The sequence below is a fragment of the Protopterus annectens genome, chromosome 13.part0 (assembly GCF_019279795.1).
Source record: "Protopterus annectens isolate FY-2018-M chromosome 13.part0, PAN1.0, whole genome shotgun sequence".
In the NCBI taxonomy this organism is placed as follows: Eukaryota; Metazoa; Chordata; order Ceratodontiformes; family Protopteridae; genus Protopterus; species Protopterus annectens.
The window spans coordinates 890,426,601-890,451,879 of NC_056747.1; the positions used below are offsets into that span (position 1 = coordinate 890,426,601).

Genomic DNA, 25,279 nt, shown 5'->3' on the forward strand with positions numbered 1-25,279 from the left:
ACTTGTAAGAAGTCTTTTACAGTTTGCAAAGACTTTGCTTTGTCTCCCATTTTCTTTAAAACCTCTTCTGCCTTAATACCAAAGTATCATTCTGTAAAGGTGCATCCAGTAATTTAGCTTTAACATGATCAGGCAAATTTTGTTCTTTTAGCCAGGAATGCCTCCTAATCACAGATCCAGTAACTGCGGCCCTGCAGGAGGCCTCTAAGGAATCAAAACCACATTGCAAAGTATGCTTTCCAACTTGTTCAGCTGCGTGCAATAATTCCTGCAATTCTTTACTTTCTGCACTTTCAGAAATCATCATCATTTGCTGTTTCAGCAATCCCATAACATGCTGTTGATATTTAAGCATATGAAACTGGCAGTTTAAGGTGCTAATTGCCAAGGCTGCAGACGTATAAAAGTACAGTTTTGTACCTACCATAAATGTAGATGTTCAAGTGTATACACTGCTGCAGTCATTACACTTGGGTTATCCTGCCGTCAGGTGGTTCCCCAGTTAGCCTGAGTTCCAAAGTTTTGGTCCGGCAAAGGTTGCTGTCGTCTCCTCCCTGATGTCAGTGCGACAGGGGAATATAAGATGCAGCCGATGCCATTTCCTTCAGTTTTTCTTGCCCCAGATGTCAGGTGCCTCTAAGTAGGTAGGCAATTCCAATTGCTAAGAAAACATACATAAGAAAAGCAAAAGACAACTTGCAGCTACCAGAAAATACTCCCCATAGGTAGTAATAGTAGAAGACATAGGTACGTACCAGCCAGTAAGAGGGGAAGGAGGGAGGGTAACCTGGACTGCAGCAGTGTATACACTCGAACATCTACATTTATGGTAGGTACAAAACTGTACTATGTTCATCGTGTTACACTGCTGCAGTCATTACACTTGGGTAGAATCCCAAAGCTGAGGTAGGGTGGCTGGTTCTATAAGGCATTAGGGGTGGCTATAAGGCCCTGCAGCACTGCAGTGGCGAAGCCAGCTCTGGATTTAGAGTATAGAGGCAGATGGTAATGCTTGGTGAAGGTATGTACAGAACTCCAAGTTGCTGCTTCCAAAATATCCTTGGTAGGTACTCCCCTGAGGTAGGCAGTTGAAGTGGCTGTTGCCCTGGTGGAGTGAGATCTAATGCTGCTAGGTACAGGTTTTCCATGGTATGTGTAGCAGAAACATATACAATGTCCTATCCATTTTGAAATGGTCTGTTTTGAAATGCTTTTTCCCTGTGCTCCTGCAGCATATGCTACCAATATTAGCTCAGATTTTCTGAAAGCTTTGTTTTGTCCAAGCAGAAGCGTAACTACCTGTAAATGTCCAAAGAGTGCAGTAGTCTCTCCCCTTTATTCTGTGGTTTAGGATAAAAAGTTGGCAGGTGAATAGTTTGGTTTAGAGCCTCACTGGATACCACCTTTGGCATAAACGTAGGGTTAGTTCTTAAAGACACCCTGTCCTGGTGGAAAATGAAGAAAGGTTCCACTGCCATTAGTGCTTGTAATTCTGAAACTCTTTGTGCTGATGTTATTGCCAGGAGCACAGCAGTTTTCCAAGAGATGTATTTTAATTCTGCTGTGTTAGCTGGCTCAAAAGGAGGAAAAGTTAGTTTTTCCAAAACAAAGTTGAGGTCCCAAGTTGGAGTAGGTGCTCTACGGGGTGGTCTTATGTTTTTAGCCCCTCTGAGGAACTGTTTTAACATAGGATTAGAGAAAATTGGTGGATCAGTATTGTAATGAGCAGAGATGGCAGAGGCGTGGATCTTGATGGATGAGAAAGAGAGGCCTTTGTCCAGCATCTCAGTTAAGTATTGTAGTATCTGAGGAATGTTTGGGACAAGAGGGTCAAGACTGTGAGCTTGGTTCCAGGCACAGAATCTCTCCCATTTATCCGAATAGGCTTTCCTGGTACTTGGCCTTCTGGCCTCCAGAATGACATCCATAACAGCTTTGGAGAGAGGCATTGCTTGCTTGACTAAGGAATCTTCCATGCAGCTAGGTTTAAGGTCTTTAGCTGGCTGTGTAGTATTTGACTGTTGTGCCAAGTCAGTAGATGAGGAATTTGAGGCAAAATCCAGGGTGGTTCTTGTGCTAAGCTCCTTAAGATTGGGTACCAGTGCTGGCGTGGCCAGTCTGGTGCAATCAGGATCATCTTTGGTTCTTCTTGCCTGGCTTTTATGAGTACCTTTGGCAGGAGAGGAAGTGGTGGGAAAGCGTATACTTGTAGGTTCTCCCAGCTGAATGAGAGGGCATCCACTTTCCATGCTTGTGGATGTCAACTCCTTGTGCAAAATTTTTGTAGCTGGCAGTTTATTGGGGATGGAAACAGATCTATGTCCGGGCTCCACCATTTCTGTGTTATCATTCTGAATATTTGTGGATTCAATTCCCATTCGTGGGGATCCATGATGTTTCTGCTTAAGTAGTCTGCCAGTGTGTTTTTCTCTCCTGGCAGGAACTGTGCTTGCAGATGAACTTGAAGGTTTATAGCTGTGTTCCACAAGGTCATGGCTTGTCTGCATAGGGGGTAGGAGTGAGTGCCCCCTTGCTTGTTTATGTACCACATAACTGTGGTGTTGTCTGTCTTTATAAGTAGTTGTCCTGGATGCAGCAGGCCCTTGAAAGCTATAAGGGCATTTTGTACAGCTAACATCTCTTTTTGATTGATGTGAAGATGCCTTTGTTCTGCGGGCCATGTGCCCTGAATACATTTACCTGCCATGTGTGCTCCCCAGGCGTAATCTGATGCATCTGTTGTCAGTGTTTGCCTGGCTGTGGGTTGTGTAAAAGGCTGTCCCTTGTTGAGGTGACAAGCTTGAGCCCACCACTGAAACTCCTGTTGAAGGCAAGGGATTAGTGGTACAACTGTTTCCAAACTTGGACAGTGTTGAGACCATACCTTGTTTAGGTACCATTGTAGTTTCCTCATATGGAGTTTGGCATATGGAATTAGTAGTATGCAGGATGCCATGTAACCCAAGCCCTGCAGAATTTTTCTTGCAGGGAGTTGGGTCTTTGTTGCCATCAACTGAAAGTATTGAGTCAGTTGTCCTTGCTTGTCTGGCGTGAGATAAGCCATCTGGGCCGTTGTGTTCAAGCTGGCACCCAGGAATATAAACTCTTGTGAGGGCATTTCTTTTCGTTTACTGTGTACCCCAGGCAACTTAATATTTTTTTTTTTTTTTACAAATGCCAGATGCTCTAGAAGAATGTCCTTGCTTTCTGCTTGAATCAGGCAGTCGTCCAGGTACGGATAAATTTGAAATCCTTTGTCTGCAAAATGCAATTACTGGTGCCAGGCACTTTGTGAAGACCCTGGGCGCAGTAGATAAGCCAAAGGTCAGTGCAGAGAATTGGTAGTGCATTGAACTAGCTATGAATCTGAGGTATCTTCCGCAGTTTTGTCTGATAGGGACATGTAGGTATGCCTCCTTGAGGTCCAAAGTCATGAGCCAAGCTTTCTTGCCCAGCATGGGAAGAAGCTGCTGTAATGTCAACATTTTGAATTTCAGAACATCCAGGAAAGTGTTTAGAGATGAAAGATCCAGAATGGGTCTCCAGGCTTTGTCCTTTCTGGGTACCAGAAAGAGTCTTGAGTGAAATCCTTGTCCTTGCTCCTGTGGTGGTACCTTTTGGATAGCTCTCATATCCATGAGTGCTGTAATTTGTTTTTGAGCCTCTGCCCATTGATTTGGTGGCAGATTTGGCATTCCTTTTAACCTTGGCAGTGTGTGAAAGTGGAACCTGTAACCTTGAAATACAATGTTGAGAACCCATTTGTCTTTGGTGATCATTTGCCAATTGTGGTAGAAGAGTGCCAGTTTTCCTCCCAAGGGGGCTGCCAAGAGGGATTTGTTTGTCAGCTGTAGTGGGAAGACATTGGAGCTGCTTTTTATATGGTTGGGGCCTGTCTTCCCCTTCTTTCTGGCCTGATGCAACCCATGGTCTGTCTGTAATTGGAAAGGACCAATTCTTAGTTGGCCAGTTTCTGCTAAATCTAGGAGGATGAACCTGTAAGAAATCCTTCACCGTTTGCATAGATTTTGTCTTATCCACCATTTTCTTTAATACCTCTTCCGCCGTAACTCCAAATAATACATCCTGCTGCAAAGGTGCATCCAATAATTTTGCTTTAACATGATCTGGTAACGTATGTTCTTTTAACCAAGCATGTCTTCTAATGACAGAGCCTGTAACTGCTGCTCTGCAGGAGGCCACCAGAGAATCAAAACCACATTGCAAAGTATGCTTTCCCACTTGTACATCTGCATGCAATATATCCTGCATTTCTTTAAAATTAGGAGGATCTGATTCTGGTAGCATTTTCTGTTTTAACTGAGACAGTAAAACTGCCGATATTTTAGCATGTGAAACTGGCAATTTAAGGCTCTCATTGCTAAAGTTGCAGACGTATATACTTTCTTTCCCCATCTGTCTAATGCTCTGGAATCTCTGTCAGAGGGAACTGCATTCTTAGCTGATGAGGCCTTAACTCCTTTGGGTCCCTGAGAAATAGTTTCACGGTCAGCTACAGGGCTTTTATACAGAAATTTATGCGAGTCAGGGACTCTGTAGTATCTGTCAGGTTTAACTGGGGCTGGAGGTAAGGAATCAGGATTTAAGCTGGATTCAGTATACACATCATCCACAATATGTAACACTGGCGGAATTGCAAGGGGTCTGTGTTGAGGTAATAAAAGTAAGTCTCTGAGCCTTTTCTTGGATTCTGAGTAATCCTGGCCTTCCCAGTGGAAATGCTCCCTCATGGTATGTAGGGTTTCCCCAAAGGAGTAGTCCTCAGGCGGTGAGGCTGATGGAATTGATTCCTCAGCATCAGAATCCTCATAAGGGGGTAAAGAGTATCCTAGGTCTGACTATGAATCAGCAGAAATGGTCACCTGGTCGGATGAGTCATAGTCTGCATCCTGTCTAGGCCTTTTATCAGGAGGGGGATGGGTCCCCCTGATCAGAGTGATTAGGTCTTCAGCCATTTTGAGCATTTGTTTCTTAGGCATAGAGGCATGTCCTGGAGAATGCTGTATTTGTTTCTTTGATTTTAAAGGAGGCTTAGACTTAGCTGAGGGTTTAATGCTTAACTGAGTAGCTATGAAGACACCCTCAGAAGCTGTGGGTTGCTCAGCTACTCCGGATCCCTCTGAAAGGTTAGTCTTGGCAGGCTGAATAACTTGTGCGTCCGAAGGCCCAGCCACCTCCACGTGTGAATCAGAGGCGGCCTGTGGTTCTACAGAAGCGGTCATCAGGGGCTACGAAGGCGCCTTGCTGAAAACCGGAGAAACGGCGAATGGCCTAGAAAAGGCTTCATCATCAGTTTTAGGCCTCGGATGCCTATCCTTGTCTTTGCGCTTTTTGTGTATTCCGGTCGTTGGACGTTCCGACGGCATGGTATAATTGAATTTTCTACCAAAATAATGTCGGGCAAAATCAAACCGACGTTTAATAGTGCGCTTGTTAAACCTAGCACAAAACCGACCACCAATGACGTCGTGGTCTGGGTCTAGGCATGGGATACAATAGGAATGGAAATCCTTATGAGGTATTTGCTTCCCACAAGAAATACAGTTAACTTTTACTGATATTGGTCTGGGGCAACAAAAAGTTTCCCCAAAGGGATACTTAGCTTTGTAGAAGACTTCGGTTCTGGATTCAGAATGAAAATCTCAGGAGACGCCCAATCGGCACTTGTGAACTGCTTTTGCTTCGGGCACCACGCGGCAAGAAAGACTGAAGAAAATGGCGTCGGCTGCATCTTATATTCCCCTGTCGCACTGACGTCAGGGAGGAGGCGACAGCAACCGACGCCGGACCAAGACTTTGGAACTCAGGCCGACAGGGGAAGATAACCCAAGTGTAATGACTGCAGCAGTGTAACACGATGAACATCCTTCTTTCCCCATCTATCCAGCACCCTGGAATCTCTATCAGAGGTGGTAGGATTCTTGGCTGTTGAGGCCTTTACACATTTGGGACCCTGCGAGTTAGTTTCAGGGTAAGCAGCAGGGTTTTTGAATAAAAATTTGTGTGAGTCAGGAACCCTGTAATATCTGTCTGGCTTGCTATGGACCGGAGGTAAGGAATCTGGAGTCATGCTTGATTCTGAAAACACATCAACAATGTCTAATACAGGAGGTATGGCCAAAGGCCTATGCTGAGGGAGAAGGAAATCCTTAAGCCTCTTTTTTTGATTCTGAGAAATCTTGTCTTTCCCTATTAAATGTTCCCTCAAAGTATGCAAGGTTTCTCCAAAGGAATAATCTTCAGGAGATGCAGATGGGATGGATTCCTCTGCATCAGAATCCTCAGAGAGAGGTATAGATAATTCCCGATCAGAAGAGGAATCAGAAGAAATAGAAACCTGATCTGAATATTCATAATCAGTGTCTTGCCTAGGCCTCTTATCAGATCATCTTGTTTTTTAGGCATAGTGGCCTATGCACGGGGCTCATGCTTCGGTTTTTTAGCCATAGAAGTTGCTTTTGTCTTTGGTTTTGCAGCTGTCGTCGGTTTGATGTAAATATGTTGAGGCCTGAATACACCCTCAGAAGCCAGTGCCTGCTCAGCAGCTCCGGACCCATCCGAGGGAGAGACATCTGCAGGTACAATACTTTGAGAATCTCTCAGCGTGCCAGACTCCACATGGGTCTCGGTAAAGGCCTGTGACTCGAAAGTAGCGGGTATCAGGGGCTGCAAAAGCACCTCACTGAGTACCAGCGAACCAGCGACTGGCTTAGGAGAAGCTTTGTTGTCCATTTTGGACCTCGGCCGTCTGTCTCTGTCCTTTTCTTTGCATTTTTTATGTACTCCGGTAGTCGGATTGCTATCAGACAACATTTCTGGGTAGTTAAATCCGTTTCCAAAATACTTTGAGGCAAAAATATACAGACGCTTAATAGTGTGTTGGTTAAATCTAGCACAAAACCGACAGCCAGGCACGTTGTGATCAGTGCCTAGGCAAGGAATACAGTATAAATGAAAATCCTTATGAGGTATTTGCTTCCCACAAGTAATACAATTATTAACTTTTTCTGACATTGGTATGGAGCAAGAAAAAAGTTTCCCCAACGGGGTACTTAGCTTTAGTGAAGACTTCATTTCTGAAACTCAAACTCGAATATTTCAGGAGTCAGCCGACCGGCACTTGCGAAATGCTTCTGCTTCGGGCACCGTGTGGCAAGAAAGACTAAAGAAAATGGCGTCGGCTGCTTGTTTTATACCTCTGACGACATGAAGAGGAGACAGCAACCGACGCAGAACCCAAGACTTTGGAATTCAGGCCAACTGAGGGCAACCTGCCAGCAGATTACCCAAATGTAATGACTGCAACAGTGAAACACGAAAAGAACATCAAAGTATTAGTTTAAGGGTGTGCAGACGTATGCAATCGGCATATTGTACATTTTTTATTTTTTTTCCTCTAACAGACTTGTTTGTTTTACAACTGAATTGTACAGGTTATAGGTCACATTAAAGGTGGGAAAAGTTTTGAAATGATTTATTGTGGTCTCATTTTTTTATATCACAAAAACCTAGCATTTTCACAGGGGTGTGTAAACTTTTTATATCCACTGTATGTGTATATATATATATATATACATATATATATATATATATATATATATATATATGATTACTATCATAATTTCGAAAATAAAAACAAAAGTGTACTTATTAGTGAAGTCCTTTGCCAAAAGTACACAATACCGTATTGTCCCTAATGTCAGAAAACAGCTGTTAATGTCAAAAATGTCGCTCACAACATTTTCAGCACTTAACAGCAATCCCACCCTTCCCTTAACTCCCTAACTAGCTAGCCTAAAATTCCATTTATGCAGGGGGCAAGCCCCTCACACCCCCCAACTTAATATTCCAACAAAGAGATCGCACTACAGTGAGGAAAGGGATGTATTTCCCTAACCACACTGTACCGCGATCCCTTTACATGAGCAAACGTTATAATTGCAAATGCACAGTCCATTCGCAAATATAACATTTGCTCACATCGTGGTCGTGTCTTTCGGCTTTTCCCGGTTAGGGGTCGCCACAGCGGAACTCCAGTCCGCTAATAATTGGCAGTAGATTTTTACGTGCTGGTTTGCCGGGCCTAACGCACAGCCTTCAAAGAAGGAACGCCCATTCACGCATGTCGCCACACAGAAGACGCTCTAACTCACGTAACCTGCTGAAATATGAAGTATTCGAACATCTGTTCGAATACTTCATAGCTGTGCAACTACACAGCAAAATTTTAATGGTAAACCATACATATATATATATATATATATATATATATATGCATATATATATATATATATATATATATATCTATACACACACACACACACACACACATGTATATATATATATATATATATATATATATATATATATACATATATATATATATATATACATGCATATATATATATATATATATATATATACATATATATATATATATATATATATATATATATGGGTCTTTGTTTTGTTGAATCTCATTTCACTGAATTTCATTTCACCCGACCACCACTTCTCTGAAAACTCAAATTACTGAAAACTCATTTCACTGAATCACATTTCACTAAGCTGCAGTTTTTACATATATATATATATATATATATATATATATATATATACACACATATATATATACATATATATATATATATATATATATATATATATATATATATATATATATATATATAGCACTGTGTAAAGTACTGTAAGGCAAGTAAAATGTATATCCCCTTTTCCCCACTGTACTGTGATCCCGGAGTTAGTATATATAGTTGGGGGGGCACAACCCCCACCATTGGGGTGTGTGAATGCTGTAGCCCCGCCCCCCCCACTTAGCTCGAGTACATATTGTCTTCCGGAGAGGGTTAGTCACTGGTGGTGTAACTATGCATGTCTATTGTTTAAAATATATTGTTTTAAAGTTTTTGGTAAAATACAATATAAAACAAAAAGTGGGGGGGGCTACGTCCCCCACACCAGCCAATGGGGGGGGGCTGTGCCCCCCACCCCACCCCCCAACTATATACACCAACTCCAGGATCGCACTACAGTGGGGAAAAGGGCATATACCTTTTACTTGTCTTACTGTACTCTATACAGTGCCATACATACTAACTGTAGTTCGGTGAAATGCATTTTCAGTGATGTGGTCACTGTGAAATGAAATTCAGTCAAATGAGAGTCAATGAAAAAGTAGATATATATATATATATATATATATATATATATATATATATTCCCTTTAGAACATCAAAAGCCCACAACACTGAATTTCAAAACATTGAGACCAAAATCTTGAAAATTCAAAACATTGAGACCAAAATCTTGAAAATTCAAAACACTGAAAACTCAAAACACCGAACAACATAACATTGAAAAAAACATAGGAAAGCAGCATATACTATACTCCAGCACAACTACATAAAGAAACAAATAAAAAGTAAACCACATTACACTTCTTCAACTATAAGCAGGGGGAGGGGCAAGATGCACTGCACCCCCCCCCCCCACAGCCCCTGCTTCTTAACTATATCAACTCCGAGACTGCACTACACTAAGATGTGTAATGTTTTAGTATAGCAAGAAGGGAATATGACTGATGTTACCTATGAAACTCTGGTAAGTATAGGAGAGATACATAGTAATGTGTAATGTTTTAACAGTGAAGTACTGTTTCTAAGAGAAGGTTGAGAATAGCTTTTTACAATTTAAACAGGCAGTCATGAAGCATGGAATGGTAGGTTTGCCGTTTTTTTCTGTGAACTGCAATCTCGGAATTGATATATTTAAGTGGCAGGGGGTATGGGGGCGCAGCCCCTCCCCCACATGGTTGGTGCAGAGGGGCTCCCCCCCCCCCGCTTATACTTTGAGAAGCGTAATATGCTTTGTTTTTTATTTGTTTCTGTATGTAGTTGTGCTGGTATATAATTAAATGTTGGTTTCATGGGATTCCATGTTTTGAGTTTTCAGTGTTTTGAATTTTCAAGATTTTGGTCTCCATGTTTTGAATTTCAATGTTGTGGCTTTCAATGTTCTAAAGTGGAAAAAAAAAAATATATATATATATATATATATATATATATATATATATATATATATATATATATAAAAAATACAGATTGGGATGGAGAGACAGAATACTGCAACATGGAAGAGGACATCTATGGTTACTGTAAGATTTTTACACAACTATTCCAATGTCCTTCTATCCTCATGTTACAGTATACACCACCTTTGTGTGAGTGCTACAGCTCAAAGGGAAGAGGAGGAGGGTGGAATGGAATTATTTTCAAAGAACCCATGCAGGATTGCCCTAGCAAGCCCTGCTGTATACCTGGAAATATGGTCCAGTTTGTAATGTTTGGTGAAGGGATGGACAGATGCCCAGGTAGCTGCTTCTAGAATGAAAGAAGTGTCCAGCCCTTTGAAGAAGGTTCCAGATGAGGCCATGGCTCTAGTGGAGTGGGCTTTAATTTTTTTGAGTTTAAATGTTTTCTATGGTAGGTGTAACAAAAGGAGATGACCCTGAAAATCCAAGCAGAAATAGTCTGTTTTATCACCAAGTTTCCCGGAGCCCTGGGGTGAAAGTAGACAACTGCTCTTATCTCCTAAGGAACTTGGTCTTGTCAAGGTAGAATCTTCATTGTCTGTGAACATCAAGAAAATGTAGAAGTCTCTCACTGTCATTCTGGGTATCTGGAAAAAAGGTGGGGAGGTGAAAACATTTGTTCAGGGGCAGCACATTGACCACCTTGGGCATGAAGGACAGGTTGGTCCTTAGGGTCACTCTATCCTTGTGCAATTTTAGAAAAGGTGGGGTGGCCATGAGGGCCTGGAGCTCTGACACTCTCCTGGCTGATGACAGGGCCACCAAAAGCACAGTCTTCCAAGTGGAATATTTTAGAAAGGCTTTTGAAGCTGGTTCGAAAGAAGCAACCGTGAGCTTCTCTAAAACGTACTTCACATCCCATGGGGGTGGGACTGGTCTCCTGGGGAGCCGGAGGTGCAGTACTCCCTGTGTAGTACTCCCTTAAGGAATAACTTCACTGGAAGTCAGGAGGCAAGAGGAGAGTCAAGAGGCAGACAAGCCGAAATAGCAGCTAGGTGGGCCTTAACAGAAGAATATGCCAGCACTGCTTGCAACAATTCACACAGGTAGGACAGCACTAAAGGGACCTCTCCTTGAAATTGGTCTAGCTGTCTTTGAAGACACCAAATGGAGAATAGTTTCCATTTAGACAAGTAAGACCTTCTAGTATTGGGTTTCCTGGCCTCCTGCAGGACATTAAGCACATCCTCAGTGTAAAGGTGTCTGAAAGGGATTAAAACTCCATCACCCACAGGGTTAGGTTCAGAGATTTCAAGTAGGGATTGATTAGGGATCCCTTGTCCTGTGTGAGAAGGTCCAATCTGTGAGGTAACTTGTGATGACTGCCCATGGCTAAAAGCAGAAGGAGGGGGACACAATGGTGTCTTGGCCAAAAGGGAGTCTCCAGCAAGATTTCTGGTTTGTCCGGCTGAATTTTCAATAGGACTTTTTGCAGGAATGGGAAGTGGGGGAATGCATAGAAAAACATCCCTTTCCATGGGACAGAAAAGGCATCCGTTGCCCTAGTTAAGGGGGTGGGTGCCTTGGTACAAAAGAGTGGAAGTTGTCAGCTTAGAGGGGTGGCAAACAGAAGTACTTGTGGTGTACCCCCACTTGTGGACTATGTCCAGAAACACATACCTGTGTAGCATCCATTAATGGGATTGAGACATGGACCTGCTCAAGGTGCCTGCCTGTGTGATCTCAGCTGAGGGAATATAGACTACCTGCAGGGTGACTCCATGTTAGGCTGCCAATTCCCAGGCCTGCAGTTTAAGTCTGCATAGCAAGTAAGATTTCCTTATCCCGTTTGTTGACATACCAGAGTCCTGTAGTGTTGTCTGTGAACAACTTCAGGGGCCTTGCTTCAGAATGTTCGAAGGCCCTCAGATGATGGCCCTCCTTTCTCTGATGTTGATGTGCTCCTGCTTGAAGGGGCCTGCCCATGTGCTTTGCACCTTGAAACTGCCCATAGCAGCTCCCTAGCCGCCCAGGTCTGAGGCATCTGTGTACAGCTCTTGGATTGGAGTGAATGGTTGTAATGGAAGTTCTGGGTTGAGAGAGACATGATCCAACCACCAATGGATCTCCTTCCTTAGGCATGGCAGGAAAGGAACGCTGTGGTCCAAGGGGTGGGAGTGATGGGTCCATGTGGACCTCGGGTACCACTGAAGTTTCCTCATGTGTAGTCTAGACAGTGGCAACAAGGGTATAGTGGTGGCCATATGTCCTAGGAGTCTGAGATACTGTCTCACTGTCATAGCAGTGGCATGGAGAACAGACAGCCGGAATAGCCTCAGGATTTCCACCTTTTGGGGTGGAAGGAATGCCCTCATAGCATCTGTCCTTATTCTGCACCACAGGAAAACTTGATCCTGGGAGAGATTAAGTTTGGATTTGGGGAAATTGATTCTGAACACCAGGGACTGCAGGACAGAGATAACTCTTCGGAGATGAACATGAAGGTAAGTGGAGCAACCTGCCTGGATCAGGAGGGTCATCCAGGCATGGAAAAATTTGAATCCCCTGGACCCTGCAATAGGCTACCACTGGAGCTAGACACATGGTGAATACCCATGGAGCAGCAGATAGTCCAAAGGGCAAGGCAGAAAACTGAAAATGCGAGGAACCCACACAGAACTGAAAATACTTCCTGTAGTTGGGACTTATATGTATACGTAGATATGCATCTTTGATGTCCAAGGTGGCCAGAATGCCGGAGGCATTAGTTGGGGGAAGAGAGTCAGGAGTGTAAGCACGCAAAAAGTGGGCACTTGTAGAAAAAGTCTGATGTGGGAGAGATCCAGGATGAGTCTCCATGGGCCATCTTTCCTTGGGACTAGGAAAACGTGTGGAGTAAAAGCCCTTTCCCTTTTCTGACGGAGGGACAGGTCGGATAGTACATTGAGAGAGAAGGCGGTCTAAAAACATCTGGAAAATGGGAAGCTGGTCCTTTGATGGCTGTGGAATGCCTCTTAAGGAGGGATAAATGACCCAAGTCATGAAGTAACCCTTTACTAAGACAGACATGACCCACTTGTCTGAGGTAATGGTTTGTCAGACAGGAAGACAGTGAAAAAGTCTTTGGGATAAGGGAATGGAATCCGTGTGTGTGTGTGTGTGTGTGGGGGGGGGGGGGGGTGTCCTGAAACTGAGGTTTCTGAACTGCAGTCTGAGCAGGCCTGGAAGGAGGCTGCTGCTTCCCAGAGCTCTTTTTGCTCCTAGAATGAGGGGTAGGAGCAGAATGCTTCCTGATGACCTGTGTCTTGGTTGGATAATTCCTATGGAATTTAGGGATTGGAGAGTCAAACAAATATTTTAAGTCTTTTAATTCCTTCCCCTTTTGCTTAAGGGTCTTGAAAAGCTCTGCCACTTTAGTCCCAAAAAAGGCAGAATCGTCCAGGGGTGCATCCAGGAATTTAGCCCTGATGTCATCGGATAGGGGATGGAGTCTCAGCCAAAAGTACCTTCTAAGCATGGAGGCCACTCTGTTTGAGGACTCTGCAGCATCATAGCTGCATCTGATTGAGCGTCTTGTCACTTGAGCAGACAAGGAAATGAGGCTAGGTATCTCAGCCTTAGAAGGCGAGTCTGGAAGATCATCCAAATGGAAACCTGAGTAAAAAGGGGCAGGGCATACTTAGAGATGTGTGCCTGGTAGTTAACCACCTAAAAAGCCAAAATGGCAAAGTTGTATACTTTTTTGCCAATGCGTTCCATGGTCTTACTGTCCTTATCAGTTGGAAGGACAGAGGTTGAGAGAAGTAATCTGGAGGGTTTGTCTGCAGAGACAAAAACAGTGCTAGGGTCTGTAACCAGGCATTTAATCAGAAATTTGGCCCCTTCTGGGACTTTATAAAACCTGTCAGGCCTACTAGGGGCTAGTGGTTGGGATTCAGGGTTTTGAAAGGCTGCATTGCAGGCATCCAAAAAAGGTTGGTAAGACTGGAGGGATGGTAGAAGGTGAAGGGGTGTCCATTTGTAAGAATTCATACCACCTCTTTTGAATCTTGAACATTTCAGTGGAATCCCATTTAAAAAACTCTCTCATTTTAGGGATGCCTTCACTGTAAGTGAGGTCCTCTCCAGGGGAGTCTGTGTCAGCAGAGTCCTCCTCAGGGGTGGCATATCCAAGAGGGGAAGGCATCTGAGAGGCATAGGAAAGAGTCCTTTGAAGAAGAATCTGAAGAGTCCTTAGCTTCAAGAGGAAGAGTATCTTCAGTCTGAGGCCTAGGACTGATACCTGGAGGGGCTGCCGGAGGGGAAGCAGGCATAGAAGGCATTAAATAAGCTTTGAGAGAAAGCTTGTCAATCAGGCAGGCTTTCTAAAGGAGGGGACATGTTTTGTCTTTTGTTTCCTTTTTAAGGAAGAGGTATTCCTGGAGGGCATAGGGCCTAAGGAGTGTCTAGGTTCAGCTTATTTTGAAGCAGTGGAACGACTGGTCTGAATGTCCACTGAGAGACAAGGTTCCCCCTCATCAGTGGTGCCCAACATCTGCAAAACCTCCATGGACGTGCTTTCAGCCCTAGGTTCTGCAGCCTCCCAAATGGTATCCGCTATACCTAAACTCAACTAGTGCCATATGTTCTGCCTGGCGAACGTCGGCCACAAGGGGAATCTCGGGTGGAGGAGGTGCAGCAGTAAGTTCAGGCCTGGAAACCTTGGCCTTCTTTTTTGGTGGCTCAGTGGTTTGACTGGACAGCCCTTCTATTGCCAAAGCCAGATGTTTAAGACACTGTTTTTCTAAGTAGATGTTTAGAGCGTGCAGACAGCTGTGGAGTCTTAGGAATGACGGCCTGACAAATCTTGCAGGTTTTGGGGTCATGGTTGGGCCCTAAACAGAAAAGACAGAGGTCGTGGGCATCCTTACGGGGGATCCGACATCCACACCTAAACTTTCCTTTCCTGGATGACAAGAACATAAGCATGCATGCAGTGACCCAAAAAGAGAAGAAAACTGCCCCAACAGGTGTACTTATCTTAAATATGAAGTTCCAATGGCAGCGATCTCAGGAACATCTGATGTTCGACTGGCAGCAGAGAAGTTCTGAAGAAAGGTACATGCAGACGTCACTTTTATGGCTCACTCAACCTATGGCCAATGTCAGGTGTTCCACGTACCCTGCAGTGACTAAAAGCTTTTGTATACTGGCTGAACGTTCAGGTAGCTAAAGCAGAGGATAAGTCAAAGGTGGTGAATACTGCAACATGGGACTAGAAGGGCATCTGACAGTTAAGGGCCACCATGTCTAGGGTAGCAGAAGTGTAGACTTTTTTTTTTACCAAACCTATCAAGGGTCCTGCTTTCTCTGTCAGTAGGTAAAGTGTTTTTTTGAAGAACTGGCTCTTGTTCCCTTGGGACTTGAGAGTAACAACTTCTGGATCATAGAGGGGCTTCTGAAGAGGTATATATACAAGTCCAGCACCTTGTAAAACCTGTCTGGTTTTCAAGGGGCTGGAGGTAAAGAATTTGGATTCAGGGAAGAATCCATAAAAATATCCTCTATCACATTCAATACCGGAGGAATAGCCAAAGGTTTGTGTTCCAGGAGGTCAAGGAATTCCCTATCTCCCTTTTTAGACTGTGGGGCATTTCTGTGCCTCCCACTGGAAATGTCCCTCATGGCATGAAGTTTCCCCAATAGTGATGTCCTCAGGAGGTGAAGCTGAAGCTAGATTTTCTTCAAAATCTGGAGACTCTTCCTGGTCAGAATCCTCAAATGAATCAGGTGGTTCACAGAAAACTTCAGGGGTAGGATAACTTCTTCCTCGTCCCTGGAGATGACTCCAAAGAGGGTTGCCTAGTTCTGATTATAGAAATATTGTGTTCAGCTAACCTCACCAGGTCTTGCTGATATGCCTGTGCATGGCAGCCGGTAAGACTAGGCACAGGGCCTGAGGTAGAACCCTTCTCAGAGATAGCCCTGGCCTTGCACCTAAGCACGTCTGAAATCTTGACACCAGTCTCTATAAGGAAGAACCAATGCAGGCTAACACCTCAAAAGAACATCACTGATAAAATATCACTTGTTAGAAGCAGAGGCCTGATGAGCAACTCTGGACCCAACCAACAAACTGAAAGCAAACGCCTGTGCAAAACGTGGGGGACCCAACAGCATATCGGACTCCATACGGGTCTGACAGAGGCCTGCGCCACCACCTGGTCACAGAAAGGACTGTGAAAGCACCTCGCCTTCCTCAGCAATAACTAGTCTTGGGGAACTGGCAGACAGTGAATGGTTGTCATCCGAGGTGCTAAGCTTGAGTATTTTTTCCTTGTCCTTCCTATGCTTAGGGAGCTCAACCTGGGGTTGACAAGCAGATGCCATCAGATGATGTGAGGTAGATGGCAGACTAAGATGCCTAGCTAAGATTTCAGCTCTACACCTGAAAGTCCTAGAACTGAAACGGGCACAAAAATGGCAACTAGGGACATTATTCTGGCTTAGGCAGGTGACACAACTTATGAAAGTTTTGGTGTGGGATTTGGTTATCACAGTGGAGACAACTATTAACCTTATCTGACATTGGTTAAAGCAAGAAAGAGTTCTCCAGTGGTGTACTTATTTTATTTATTTTACATTTGTTAACCAGGAAATTCCAACTGGAACAGGTCCATTTACAGCGGAGGCCCAGGGAGAAAAGCTCCGAAACATTGTTCCCAAAAAAAAAAGGAAAACAAAAAAGAGAAGCAGATTTATACAGTGTTATACAAAGGCCATTTAAATAATACAACCTGGAGTTAGACATTTTGCCAGACAAACACTGAAAATATATAAAATAAATTGGAAAAAGTCATTTTCCAGGAAAAATAGTCAGTAATTTCATTTAATGTGCAGGTGTATAATGACTGTGACAAAAAGAGGAGCAATCACCCGCTATAAGAAGTACCAACTAATAGCCAGAGCTACTGGCTGGGTTTAATACTGTGTGTGTGTGTGTGTGTGTGTGTGTGTCTTTCGGCTTTTCCCGGTTAGTTAGGTTTCCGCGGAAGAACTCGGCCGTCTAATTTGGCAATAGAGTTTTTATATTTTTATGCTGCTGGGCCTGCCACACCCTTCAACCAAGGAGCGCCCATTCACGCACGTAGCACGTACAGACAGCGCTAGTAGGAGAGTCGAACAGAGGGTTAAAATGAGTAGCTTGGAAGTTGGAAAAAGAAGGGGGGAGATGGGAGAGTAAGGTTAAGTGATACAAGGACATAACCAGGTGTTTAGTAGATGTGATTTGAGGGAGTTTTTGAATTGAGGGATGCTAGAGGCAGTGGACAGAAAATGGGGAAGGGAATTCCAGTTTTTAGCAACGGTGTGGAAAAGAGCGCTTTGCCTGCAGTATTGTTTGACCTGGAGATGCAGAGGAGAGATTTGTCACTAGATCGGAGATGCTGCTTTGCAGTTTAATGGGTAAGAAGACTGGATATAGATGGGGGGTTTTCAGGGTACTTAAGGATGTTACATGCAGTAACTAGCTGCTGGTGGTGAAGTAGTTGTGGTAACTCTAGGCATTTTAGTTCTTTTAGTGCAACACAGTGATGTGTTCTTATAACTGGAGTTTGTAGCAAACTTTGCTGTCTTACTGTAACAGGATTCTAGCTTGTTTAGGTCAGTTTTTCTAATATGGGTGAAAATAGGTGCTGCATACAGTAGTGTGGACAGAAGGTGACTCTGGGCAAGGGTGACTCTTGCTTGGTGTGAGAAAAAGTTTTTGTGCATATGTAGTGCGCCCATTTTTTTGTGAACTAATTTGATGGTTTGTGAGATGTGGATATCAAAGTGAAGATTGTTGTCAATTTCAAAACCAAGAAGTTTGGTGTGGTCAGAAGGGGAGATGGTAGTGCCATTTTGAGAGGTGATGGAAAAAGAGAGGAGAGCTTTTGATTTGTTACGGGAAAATAGCAGTAGTTTTGTCTTATTGGGGTTTAGGATTAGTTGGATACCCAAGATCCATTTTTCTACAGAGTTAAAGGTTTCTTGGGTAAGTTGCTGTAGAATGGTGGGAGATGAGGCAGTGCAGATCAGGGCTGAATCATCTGCGTATTGAATAAGTGTGCCATGCTGGGTAGACCTATTCAGGTTGTTTGTGAAAACAGAAAAAAGAAGTGGGCCCAGTATAGAGCTTTGTGGGACTCCTATGGTATTTGGGGGAATAGTGCTCCTTGCCATTGGATAGATTGTTGCCTGTCAGACAGGTAGCTTCTGAACCTGGCCATGGTAGATGGGGTGAAAGATAGTGAGGCTAGATAATCTAGCAGAATGGAGTGAGAGACCATGTCAAATGCCTTTGAGAGGTCCAAGAAAATGTCTGATGTATATCTGTTGTCATTCCTGTGTAGGTTAACTAGATTAGAGAATGAAAGAAGAGCAGTGGTTGTGCTATAATGAGGGTGGAAGCCATGTTGTGTGGTAGAGAGGAGCCAATGTGTGTTCAGGAATTTCATGACTTGCAAATGGATGCATTTCTCTAGAATTTTAGATAAGGGCATAAGATGGCAATGGGTCGGTAGTCTGAGAAGTCTTAGGAGTTACCCCCTTTATGAAGAGGAATAATATAAGATATTTTCCAGAGTTTGGGAATGTAGGATTCCTGTAAGGAGCTGCTGATTAGGATGGAGATGGGGTAAGACAGAGTCAGAGGCCATTTTTATGAAGGTAGAAGGCAAGTTATCGACTGCAAGGGTGATGGGTTTAAGTTTTATAAGTTTCTTAATTTTAGAGGTGGGGACAGGTGAGAGAGTAAAGGAGGGAATCTCTTCTGGTTGATTGGTTTGGGTATGTGATGGACTATGGTTGGTTAGCTGGCTGGATAGAGCCAGGATGGATTTTGTGAAGTGGTGGTTAAATTGAGTGGCTATGCCTAAATTATTATCTGTAGAGTTTGGAGCTGGAGTAGTGTTTTTATTAAGGAGTTAATAGAATGCCAACATTTTGTGGACTTTTTAAGTATTTGTTTTGGGTACTGAGGAAGTAGGTTTGTTTATTTTCTTTAGTTTGACCCTTGGCCTGATTTCTAAAGTGTTGGTAGTTTTGCTTGGAACTGGTGGTGTTTTCTCTTTTCCAGATTTTCCAGGCTTTATCTCTGGCTTTTAGTAGGGCTCTAGTGTCTCTAACTTAGCCAAGGTGCATAGTTAGCTCTCACTCTAATTTTCCTGCTGGGGGCGAGTTTGTTATGAATGTTAATAAAAGTAGTATTAAAGTAGTCAACTGTCTGGTCTAATCCAAGGGTTTGTAGTGGTTCGCAGTTACAATGGCTGAGAATAGTACTGAGATAATGTGGGGTAAGGTTGCGGTCATCCCGTATTAGTTTGTAAACAATGGGTTTGGGTAGGTTGGAGTGTTGACGTAGTAAGAATGTGGAGAGGTGGTCACTGAGACCATCTGGAAGGCAACTTACCTGGTAGTTTTGTTTGGAGTAGTTGATCAGAGTCCAATCAAAAATAGATTTTTTTTCAATTTTTTTTATCTACTCTAGTGGGCTCTTCAATCAGTTTAGAGAACCCATACAGATTAATATGGTTAGTGGAGCTGTTGGAATCACAAGCTGTCTAGTCAGTATTTAGGTCACCTAATAGAATAGTTTCTTGTGATGGGTTATCTTTTGTCCAGTGTAGGATTTCTTCTATAATGAGAGAGTTGTTACCTGGGGGTATATAGCAGCAAAGAATATTGATTTTCTTAGTTTTATTTATGGAAAGGACAATAAACAGGGTTTCAGCATTTAGAAATTTGGGTGGTGTGGTCTGGAGGAGTTGGAGGTTCAGTGTGTTCTTAAAGACTATGGATAGGAGTGCAGAGTGAGCCGAACGGAGCGAGGCCCAACCAGATCGCGAGGTTACAGAAACTATCAGGTTCCCCTTTCTTTGAGGGAAAACAGTAAGCAATCTGTCCGAATTATCTATAAATAGCAGACTCAATTTACAACTTAAAATGTAGATGGGAGAGGCCTACTGGGAACTGTCAGTGCCGCAGAAACCCTGAGTGCTTAACTTCAACGGTAACACTTATTGTATTATGCAGAAGGCATTAAGGAAATGTATATATTATAATAACTTTGCAACTGTTGTTTCAGAAAGATTAAGCACTTACATCAAGCTATACTGAAGGCAAGAGGTGTACAGCTTAACTTTTAGACAACTTCTCTCTTGTGTGGACTGACCGACGCACTGAAACACTGCTTTGGACTTTAACGGCACGAAAAGACTGATGTGATGGCATCGTCTGGCTCCCTTTATACCAAAGCATACTGAAGTCAGGATAGGATGTCTGCCAGCCTTAGGAGGAAGGAGATTTTTACTATAGTAGTCGGGACGGCCAAGGGCTTCCACAACAGGAAATCCCACAAGTCTGGATACAACAGTGAAACACGAAGCTAATCAGCAAGATCCACAGATAAGGGGGTTTGGGAACTAAGCATGTTTAATCACATGTTGAATTTCTTAAACACATTTTAGGCAAAGACTCATTCAATAGAGGAGAACTGCAAGCCTTCATAAAAACATCCTCCAACGCTGACCCTCAGCGGCTGAAAATCTCCAAAGCCACTGATTGACTGAGGGACCACTAGAGAGGCATCACTATGCTCCAGTTCAGCTTGTCCACTGATATGTTGGATCCATCAGGGATAACCCAAGGCAGCTGGACAAAGCCTCTACTCCCACTGCACCATTAAAGCATGGAATTCTTCCACTAACATTAAGAACCACCACTAACCTACCTGCCTTTAAAACTATACTGAAAAACACTTGGGCTACTCCTGGCTGTAACCTTGCTCTAACCCAAACTAACCTTCACTACAGTTAACACCTAACAGTATACCTCTTCCTTGATGTATCTAACACTTGTATATCTACTTCATTCACTTGAATATTGTCCCATTTGTCACAAATCAAATAACTATTTTATTGTAATGCAGGAATTTTGCTGCTTCTCTGTGTATAACATTATATTGTTCTTTGTCACCTGTGAAAAGACCGCACATGTATGTGTACTTTGTAACTCATGTAAAAAAATATTTTATGCTTGCATAAAGACTGCAGATGTTTATATATAACTGGAGCTTTTCTTCCCGGGTCACCGCTGAAAATAGGTTCTTACTAACCCAGTCAGACCATCCCAGTAAACAAATGTCAAGCAAACAACTAAATAAATAAAATATGTATTGCAATTAGAAAGTAATGGGAAGGCATCACTCATTAACACACCCTTATAGCCTCCCAGCAGAGGGCAAAATCGGGTTCTGCCTGCATGCTGTGATACCAGACTTCCATATAATGGCCTAAATACCACATGTAGATATGCTGATTCCAATTACGCAGAAGTTTCTACTACCAACCAACACCTAAACAATCCTCCCATACAAACAAAAGTTAAGACAGAGAAGAAAAAAAATGTTGAGTACCAGCAAATGCTAATCCTGAAGAAAAAAAAAAAAACTTCAAAAAGCTTTAAGGTACACTAAAACAGTTATCTGTAAGAACTGCTCCAGAGACCACAGTAGAAAACAGATCAAGATCTGTGAAGACTAAGTGATAAAGGGCATTATGAGAGAGGAGTTTGAACTTTAGAGCCAGTCTTCTTTTGACAGCCTCAGTTCTGATAATCCACTAGTTGAGACAGACAGATAGACAACACTGAATCATGGGTTGTGCAAGGGGCCAAGCCCTAAACATGCAATTAATACGGCAAAATGAACTGTGCACAGCAATTCAAATACAATTAAAAGCCGCTTGACAAAAGTTATACGTGTGTGTGTTTATATATATATATATATATATATATATATACATATATATATATATACACACACATACACACACACACAGTCATATACAGGTGTGTATACACACACACAAAACCACCAACAGTTTACCTTTTACAAAGCCTCAGTTTTCATGTAAAGCATACAAAGCGGCATTTTAACATCTTCACAAATAGTGATAGCAGTTGTTAAATAATGCAAATCAGATTAAAAATAGGAAAAGTGTAAAAGTTACATTAAAAGAAACTGATACAAGTACATAATTTCTACAATATGTTTTAAGTATATAACAAAACATTATCACATACCTGTCCTTGAGAGTCAAAAAATCTGCTAATGTTGTTCTTCAATTTGTTAAAAAGCAATGGATAAAGAGCTGGGCTTAATTCCAAACCAACTAAATCTTTGATATTAGTTCGTATCTGTATTCCAAGTTTTTCATGGTTGCACACCATTAAAGACAGTAACCTGTCCAAAAATTTTCCAACAGAGCTCTCGGCATTTCCATCGGCTGACATGACAGAAATCATAGATCCCTTACGTTCACTGAATGGCCCCATTGGTGGGCTGTAGGTTGCAAGACCTGGATTGCTGCGATGCTGTAAACATACTCCGCCAATAGCACACAGAAATCCTGTCATGTTGATCCACTCCTGCAGAGAGTCTGTATCACACAAGTCAATAGAACCACAGCCACTTACATGAGACATTCGACGCTTAACAATAGTCTTATGCAGACTGTCACTCGCCTACAAAAACAAAACAAAACAAAAAACTGAGCGCTTTATTTCCAAGATCATCTTGGTGTCTTTTCTAGCGATTAACAACTTGGTATTCGATATTACACAATAATGCCATAACAGAAAAAAGTATGCTATTAATTCTCAATACACTAGGGGCAAACACTGCCAATCTGGCCAACGTCAACTTCCTGAACTCAAGTTATATATTTGTTTACTAACACTCCATACACAAACATTTATCGAGGAAAATGTGATTGTTAAAATAGGTCTGCCTGCTAAAGTTTATGGTACTCATTCAATCATTACTGTCTCAACAAATTAACACAGCTACAGATCATTAGCTTAACTGCACCTAGTTTCCCCCCCAAGACAACAAAAACAATTGCATGAGATTGTCTTATAATGCTGCATCTTGAAGATAAGCATTTGAAACTGGTAGTTACTGCAAAGCTGAAACTAGTAGTTACTGCAAAACTGCTGCTGGTGTTCCACTTCAGTCTCCAGCTTTTTTTTTGAGTTTTCCAAAAGTTTGCCCCAGGAAACACAACACTGACTGTATGCAGCAGTCCTGTATCAATAAAAGATGTTCTCCTATTCCTTCCTAACCATCAGTATAGGAAATCAAAACATAATATAAAAAAAAAAAAAATCTGAAAATTAACATCGTGTAAGAAATGACCCAAATTCTAAACCTGGAGAAGAAGTTTGGGAAAACAAAATCTCTTGCATGAGCCACTACTGAAAATATAACAGACAATACCATTGTATTAGCTGTTGTGACAGAGTGGACTGGTTGACAGGTACTTCCTGAGGACCATTCCTCTCCACCAAGTGGAATTTGGCATTTTCTTCAGACAAATCCTGCATTCACAGATGTCCAGGCATACCATGACATTGCATGTGGGCTGTGAAGCACACTTCTCTGGGGTAAATTCATTTGCCTGCTTATTAGCAGCATGCAGCGTCCTGGAAAAGTAATTACTACATTCTTGCCACTGCACTACTTAACAAATCTTTCTAAAATTCATACTTGCCTGACTTACAGGAAACTTATAACTTGTAGCTCATGGGGAAAAAGGTTTAATCTATATGAAAATGGCATTTCTGTCCCATTAAGACAGGTTAGAATGCTGTATAAATTGAAAAGGTAAGCATCTTTTATACAACCATTAAGGATTCACTTTATGTTTTTTGTTTCAGTTGAATCCCAAGAGCTATGATGGATGGAAGGAGCTGGAGGACTAGACAATGGCAGAACTCAGATGACTGAACCTGGGGCACTAACCTCCCAAATGTGGCTCGATTCCTTGAGTGGAATTTGAGACAATAATGCTTGGTAAATAGTGACACCAAGGACAAAATTGCAGTGGCACAAACATCTGCAACTTGAGACACTTCAGGAGCAAACAATGAAGACAGCCCACTCATATACAGTACAGTACAGTGGGGGCTATGAACAGAGCTCATACCAACATAAAGCTCACTTAATGAGAGCAAAGTACTGTGAAGGTAGTTGGCAATTCATCTGGAAAGTGTCTGCTTGGCAAATGCCAAGTACTGCCTTCCGTGGAGGATAGTAAAAAAAACTAACCTGGCTTCCAGAACTCAAATATCCTTCTCAAGTACCAAGATATGATGTAAATTAATGGAATGACAGGCCTTCCTCTCCTTTAGATCACACTGCTATGAAAAAATGTGAATTGATTCATGAATACCTAACTGATCCAGTTTGGAAAGAAGCAAGGGTTCATCCCCAAGAGGCACCCTGTAACATTCAGTATAACAAGATAGCTCAAAGAAAGTGACTAAGGTTGCTTGCATGCTTCAGACATGTGGACAGTGCCTCTGCACAGGATATCAAAATAGTAGGATTCACATTATTTAAACAGATAAATTAAACTAACACATCACTTTTTAAAGTTACAAACTACCTATTACATTCTCTTTTTAAGATGAAACTTAATTTTGTAGTACTATATTCATATGTACAGAAACCATGAACTCTTGCACATGTTTTTTTTAACTTACTTTTCTAAACTTCAGTGTCCAACACTGCTAAGCTTCACAACACCACATTACAAAACTTACACATTTCAATGCGTTGATTCATAATATGAGCACAGGGTGCTAGTTGAGCCAGCTACTCTCTTCCATTTGAAAGGATGGGTACTATTTTAGATTGATTTTTCATCTTTCTGTGTTGCAGTTGGTCTCCTGTGTGAGGAATAATTTTTCTAAGTTCCTGTACATTAAAAAAAAAATGGAAACTAGGTGGGAGAATAGTTTTAGTTTTATAACTACAGATGTGAACAGTTGGTCTTCATTTACTGAGCATCAAGTGGGACTTTCTTCTTTGAAGGATGTTTTTAAAATTTTGGGAGCAGTGGATGATATCCCAATGATGGAATTTTGCATTAGAAATAATTTTTAATTTTAATAAGCTATTTTCTAAACAGATACATGAGACTGATACTTGTGCAACATTTGCACCCATGTATGCTAAACATCTTTATGTGCCAGGTAGAAACTGCCATGTGATATGGAGATGAACATGTTTAGAAGAACATTGTGTTTTAGGAACATTACATTAATGATTTGCTTCTTACAGTAAAAAGTATATTACAGGCTTTTGAACAGTTTTTGATAGTTTGCAAACTAATCAGTCTGGTT

General features: G+C 42.2%; 1 protein-coding gene across 2 annotated transcripts in view; it reads right to left on the minus strand.

Moving 5' to 3' along the window:
- NF1 (neurofibromin 1) overlaps positions 1-25,279 on the minus strand; it is a 5,218,972-nt gene that overhangs the window by 3,259,287 nt on the left and 1,934,406 nt on the right. For both annotated transcript variants that reach the window (XM_044054637.1, XM_044054636.1), the window contains exon 20: positions 22,175-22,615. In XM_044054637.1, coding sequence (XP_043910572.1) covers positions 22,175-22,615 — 441 coding nt within the window. The remainder of the gene's footprint in view (positions 1-22,174; positions 22,616-25,279) is intronic.